Here is a 6,237-nt window from a genome sequence, read left to right as displayed (position 1 = left end):
TCCACTTTTGGCCTGGGTCAGGTCAGTAGCTGGTGGCAGGGTTTTATTGTGGCTGGACAGCACCAACATTACATCTGGGAATGGCCCTAGCAACTCATCATAGGTAGACCAGGGAGGAACAACGGGGCTCTGGGGGTCACTTATATGTAGTTGCTGTCTTTCCATGTCACCGTGGTGCCTTCCTCTGCTTTAGCCTCTTCTTCGTTTAAAAGCCGTTGAGAGCTCTGCCGGAAGCTGTTTGTCTGATGACAGTCTCGGGCCCTCAGTGGTGATCCTTTGCTTGCTCGGTTTCTGAGCTTGGGCAGATTGGGAGTCTGGGGAGCATCAGTGTCTACCTAGAGCTGTAGGCCAGAGTCAAAGGGATCAATCCTCAGCCCTACCAGACACAGTCCTGGCTCGGGACTTGTCTGTCTAGGCCCATAGCATAGTGGGAACTCCAGTCTCGTTCAAAGAGTTGCCTCAGCTGCTCCTGCACGGTGGTTGCGCCTGGCTGGGCTCCGGGGGTCTTCTGGCTGACAATCAGGCCCACCCCAGCGGTGCTGCCGAAGTAATCTTCTGACCAGTTAGAGGTGCCTGGAGGAGGGGGAGGGGGAGACACTGATCCCTGGGCCTGTGTCCCCTGCAGTCCTGTGGCCTGTGCTGTGGCCCTTGCTACAAGTTGAAAGACAGCTCCAACCTCTGTGCTGCCATCACACCCCAGGCATGACAGCCCCTCATGTAGATGCATCGGTTCTTTACCAGCGTTCTGGGCACCCATGCTCAGGACTTCAACTGGCAAGCTGGGCTAAGTGTCTGGCTCCCAGGATATGTGAGCGTATCTCTCTTGTCCAGCTCTCTGTCGGCCCATGCATCTTGCCCCAGCCACTCACCTACATAGGCTGTCTTGTCTGTGACCATGAACTTGCTGTGGTTCACGCGGCTGAACGGGATGTTGGAGTGATTTCCCACAGGCACGATGAAGACTTTCTTTGGGGATTAGGAGTGAGTTAGGGTGGGCAGGGTGGGAGAAGAAACTTCCTTCCCCACCCCCCACCTCCACCCCCTCCACCCCAACCCATGAGGTCAGTTTCTTACCACATCCACTGAGATGCCAGCCGAGGGGTTACTGAAAGCCTGCAGGGACCTCAGATAAGCGAACATGGTGGGGTCTGTGTTGAACCAGCAGCTGACCAGTAAGCGCACATGCACACCCTTGTTGAGGGCTGCTGCCCGTAGCGCGTTGTCCAGCACGGGCCAGTACCTAGGATGAGAGGATCAGTGTCCTGCCTGAAACTAAGGTGAGTAGGGGGTCTTAGCTGCAGGTACACTGTGTCTAGGACTTGCCAACCAGGAGGGTGGACCTCAGCCAGACCCACCTGGCATGGTGGGTGAAGCGCGTGGTAGGGAAATACTCCATCACCGAGACATAAATGAACTGGCGAGCACCCTCCATCACTCCCAACACTGCGTCCAGATCCCGGGTCCGGCCATGCGGGCAGAGGGAGGGAGGAGAGGCCTGCAGTGGGGAAAGCATTTCTCAGAACACTGCCACCCTTGAAGCAGGCGCTTCCTAAGCTCATGACTCCATTGCCCACTCCCTAAGCAACCCCATGTGGTGAACGAGACCATTCCCCATGACCAGAGGGCCTCCCCCTCCGAGGTCTGAGAAGGAGGCAGGGAAGCATCCAGGCATCCTGGGCTCTGGGGGCTGGCTTAACTGCTTCCAGGCTGTCTGCTTGGGAAGTGGCTCCACTCTCTCCAGATGGACTCTGCATATCTAGTGGGCTTTGCTCCATCTGCTGCAGTCTCTGCTGTGGACCTGTCTCTGGGCCAACCAAGGGGTTTCCCTTGGTGGAAATGGAGCTGCTGGGATTGCCTATCTTCCCTCAGAGTAAAGAATAATCAATTATCTGGGTCTCCCTACTCTTCCCTGCACCCAGTCAGTCTCTTGGCCCTAACCCCTCTCAACAGTCTGGAGATTCCTGGGACCTCAGGTCTGCCACCTTCCAGTACCTCTCTCTCGATGCTGGTACTGGCCCCACATCCTGCTCTGGCCTCCTGCTGCAACCCTGGGGCTCTTGTGGGCTACCCTTCTTACCGAGAAATAGGCCGTGGTGGGAATTCCATCAAAGGGACCCCGCAAGGGATGGAAGCGGTTGATGTGGGATGAGAAGTTCCGAGGCCAGGGTCTAGGGAGAACAGCTTGGGGAGTCCCTAGCACCCAGTAGGTCTGGAATGTTTTCTCAAGGTCTTGAGCCAGGTTGCTGCAGTTGTAGATGATTGCACCAAGTTCCTTCACCTGTAGGGATCAGGTCAGTAGACACTGAGAGAGCAAAGATCTCCTGGGGCTATGTGGAAACCACCAGGGATGGAGGGCAGGGTGCAAGTCTTGTTCAGATGGCAGCCACCAGGCACCATCAGCTCCAGGGTAGAAAATGCATGAGACACAAAGGAAATAAAGCCATTGTTAAATTCTACGGAGTGGTAACGCCTGATGTTATATTTCTATCTACTGTTTGCACTAGCAGGTGTGTGTGTGTGTGTGTGTGTGAGAGAGAGAGAGAGAGAGAGAGAGAGAGAGAGAGAGAGAGAGAGAGAGAGAGAGAGAGAGAGACCCTAGGGGTATGCTATGCTAATGCTAATCACATGTTATTNAGAGAGAGAGAGAGAGAGAGAGAGAGAGAGAGAGAGAGAGAGAGAGAGAGAGAGACCCTAGGGGTATGCTATGCTAATGCTAATCACATGTTATTCTATTGAGCCACAACTCAGGCCTGTGAAATATATCACTTCTAAAAAGCCCCTCAGGCTAGCCAGGTGTGGTGGTGCACGCCTTTAATCCCAGCACTCGGGAGGCAGAGGCAGGCGGATTTCTGAGTTCGAGGTCAGCCTGGTCTACAGAGTGAGTTCCAGGACAGCCAGGGCTACACAGAGAAACCCTGTCTCGAAGAACAAAAAACAAACAAACAAAAAAAAACAAACAAAAAAAGCCTCAGGCTTTGTAATCTGATGTTTCTTTGTGTGCATGTGTGTGCACATGCCAGCGGGTGTGTTGATTTGTGCACGGGTACCTGTGCATATGTGCAAGGCAGAAGACCACTTCAGGTGTCATGCCTCAGGAGGTTTTTATTCTTACTATTGTTTTATTTTAGTGTGGGGCTATGTTTTGCCTACACGTCCGTCCGTGTGTGCCTGGTGCCTACAGAGGTCAGAAGAGGGCATGGGATCCCCTGGAACTAGAGTTACAGTTTGCAGCTGCTGAGACTCCAACCTGAGTCTTCTGGGAGATCGGACAGTACTCTTAACCGATGAGCCATCTCCTCAGCCTCCATCTTGTGTTTTTGAGGCAAGGTCTCTCACTGGGCCCCGGGCTTGCTGATTAGGATAGGCTGGTTGGGCAGCAAATCTTAGGGATCCCCCTATCTGTATCCCCCCCAACACTGGGACTACAAGTGTGTGCTACCACACCCAGCTTTTCACACGCATTCTAAGGATACAACTCGGGGTCTTGTGCTTGCAAGGCAAGTACTTCACTGATCGAGCTTTCTCCCCAACCCCGTGAGCTGTGGTTTTCCTGTGAGCCATGGCCCGAACATGCTGTCCCAGGGCCTGAGTGCAGGGTCATGTAGAACCTTCTAACTGGTGGGACCAACTCTGATTGGCCCTGCTATGGTGGTATGGCAAAAATGGTGTGTGACCCAAGGTTCTGCTTGCTAACTCCTCCCAGTACCAGCTTTCTTCAGAAACAGCAGCCCTTGGAGATGGCGAGAGGAGAAGCTGCCCCTGGGCCTCATCCTATCCCTGGGCCTTGGGACCCACCTGAGTCAGGGACCGCCAGTCCATGTTGGCGCTGCCCACGTAGACGTGCTGCCCATCCACAACCCAGAATTTGGAGTGTAGAACACCCCCAGTAAGCTGTTTCATGGGCACCTGTCGTATCTGGGCACCTGCAATAGACAAACAGATAAATGGATGGATGGACAGATGGAGAGCCAGCTCTTTAATGCTGGCTTCAGAACTGCCTAATAGATCTGCCCCGGTCCCTCTGCCCCTGTCTGTGTTCATTCATTTTACCCTCAGAATGACCCCACTGATCAAGGCTGTTGCAGGTGAGAAAACAAAGATACAGGCTTCCCTGAGAACCCTCTAGACAGTCAAGGTCATAACCTTAATGATGCATGTGCCTACTGCCTTTTTCACTGTAGCCTCTAGCCCAAGGCTTTCTCTAATGTTTTCCTTCTCAGCCCTGAGTTCAAGTCCTCCAGGGTCCTGGAGAAACTTTTCCACCCACCCTAGCAATCTTGTTAGTCTTTGGCTTTATCCCCTGGTGCCAGATCTCAGCACAGCAGAGCCCCAGCATGCAGACACCTACCATGGGCAGCCAAGACCTGGAGGTCAGTGGATGTCTTGGCCAATGTTGGGCTGTGGGTGGCCACCACCACAGAGATGTTCCTAAGAAGAAGCTGTTGAAACTTCTGTAGAAGGGCCTCTCCCTGCAAAGCCAGGCTACCATGAGAAGCTACCTCAGGCTGGCCCTTTGCCCACAGTCCAGGGTAGACCAAGGTTTGGCTCATGACTAGAGGCCAAAAAATGACATCATGCATGCACAATCCTCAGTCCCTCTGCCGCTGTCCCAAGAATCACCCGCAGGGCCTGGCCTTGCTCTAACCCAGCCCCAGCCCAGAGCTGAGTCCTGGGCCTGGCTGAGCTCTGAACAGATAGCAGCCTGACTTGCTGAGCCCTTGACATCCAGGGAGAGACCTGTGCCTCGTAGCCAGAAAGCAAAAACAAGGACCAACCTGCCGAGAAGACGAGTCATTGACTCCAATGTCCAGTCCAGTGAGGGACCAGTAGTACGAGGCAATGTGGACGCTCTCCCGAGCAGTGTCAAGAAGCTGCAGCCAAGCCTGGGCCAGGGGCTGGGCAGTGGGGCTGCCCGCTGCAAATGGCAAGTCCTCGGGGATGCTTTCCACAAGGATGAGCCTAGGGACAGAACCCAGGGCAGACCAAGCTGTATCTGTCGGAGCCACTGGTCAGCCATTTGATCCATTCCTGCCACCCAGCCGGCGGGAGGGACTGACCTCAGGTGGCACCAGGGCCTGAACCCAGGCCAAAGGGACAGAAAGAGGACAGTGAGATGGGAAGATTTAGCTTGAGTCCCCCAAAGCTGAAGTACAGGAGACTATACAGTGAGGAACCTGGAGATGGGGCATGCTCAGCCCAGGGGGACCATGAGGTGTTCTCTTGGGGAATCCAGACTCCATCCCTGGGACAATCACAGTCTTACTGTGAGCTAAATCACCCATTCAGGGACCCAGTGAAGCGGCACCCAGCCCAGACACATAGCCCACAATCCTGTGAGAACCCCTGGTGTACACTCACTGACAGGAGTTATTCTGCTGCTCAGCGTCTCCTTTCAGGGTCTCCCAGGACCAGGAGGGCACTTCCTCAGGGAACATCCGATGACTGGTGAAAGAAGTGGCCCCTTGCCACAGGAACAAGATGAGAGTCACAGAGCTGAGTCCCAGTACAGCTAGCATCCCCAGTACCTGCATGAGGTGACATTTCAAGAGCCTTCCTAGCAGCCAAGACAGCCCTCCCTGTCCTATAACAGATACTGTCCAGGATCTTGGGGAGGGATTGGGGGTGAGCAAGAGGGGATGAGGGATGCACAGAGCAAGGCCTGGGTGGTGTAGGTGGCCCATAGCTCTCTCTATGGTCCACTCTGCAGTGAGGAGACCTGGACAAGATATGCAACAGGCTAGGTCACCTTGTTCTGGTGTGCACCCCCAACCCCCACTGCAGGGCTAGTTTTGTACCCTCTAATCAAACCCCTAATCTTTGGGAAATTAAGAAAGTTTGGGGGCCTGGAGAGCTGGTTCAGCAGTTAAGAGCACCAACTGCTCTTCCAGAGATCCTGAGTTCAATTCCCAGCAACCACATGGTGGCTCACAACCATCTGTAATGGGATTCAGATGCCCTCTTCTGGTGTGTCTGAAGACAGCTACAGTGTACTCATGTACAGAAAAAAAAAATCTTTAAAAAAGGAAAAAAAGAAAAAGATAGACAGGAAGAAAGAAAGAAAGAAAGAAAGAAAGAAAGAAAGAAAGAAAGAAAGAAAGAAAGAAAGAAAGAAAGGAAGGAAGGAAGGAAGAAAGAAAGAAACAGAGAAAGAGAGAAAGAGAGAGAAAGAAAGAAAGAGAGAAAGAGAAAGAAAGAAAGAAAGAAAGAAAGAAAGAAAGAAAGGAAAAAGAAAGAAAG

At 53.2% G+C, this 6,237-nt stretch overlaps 1 protein-coding gene across 1 annotated transcript in view; it reads right to left on the bottom strand.

Annotated features, from left to right (window-relative positions):
• Pld4 (phospholipase D family member 4) overlaps positions 1-6,237 on the bottom strand; it is an 8,512-nt gene continuing 2,275 nt past the window's right edge. The window contains exons 3-11 of the mRNA XM_021179384.1: positions 5,359-5,525; positions 4,776-4,959; positions 4,349-4,469; positions 3,796-3,923; positions 2,078-2,278; positions 1,356-1,495; positions 1,075-1,240; positions 870-966; positions 1-573 (exon numbers count right to left, since the gene is read on the bottom strand). Of these exons, the coding sequence (XP_021035043.1) occupies positions 377-573; positions 870-966; positions 1,075-1,240; positions 1,356-1,495; positions 2,078-2,278; positions 3,796-3,923; positions 4,349-4,469; positions 4,776-4,959; positions 5,359-5,525 (1,401 nt within the window). The 3' untranslated portion in view covers positions 1-376. The remainder of the gene's footprint in view (positions 574-869; positions 967-1,074; positions 1,241-1,355; positions 1,496-2,077; positions 2,279-3,795; positions 3,924-4,348; positions 4,470-4,775; positions 4,960-5,358; positions 5,526-6,237) is intronic.

Source organism: Mus caroli, chromosome 12 (genome assembly GCF_900094665.2).
Source record: "Mus caroli chromosome 12, CAROLI_EIJ_v1.1, whole genome shotgun sequence".
Taxonomy (NCBI): domain Eukaryota; kingdom Metazoa; phylum Chordata; class Mammalia; order Rodentia; family Muridae; genus Mus; species Mus caroli.
The sequence above is the reverse complement of the archived record's forward strand: the minus strand, read 5'-3'. Positions and strand labels throughout refer to the sequence as shown.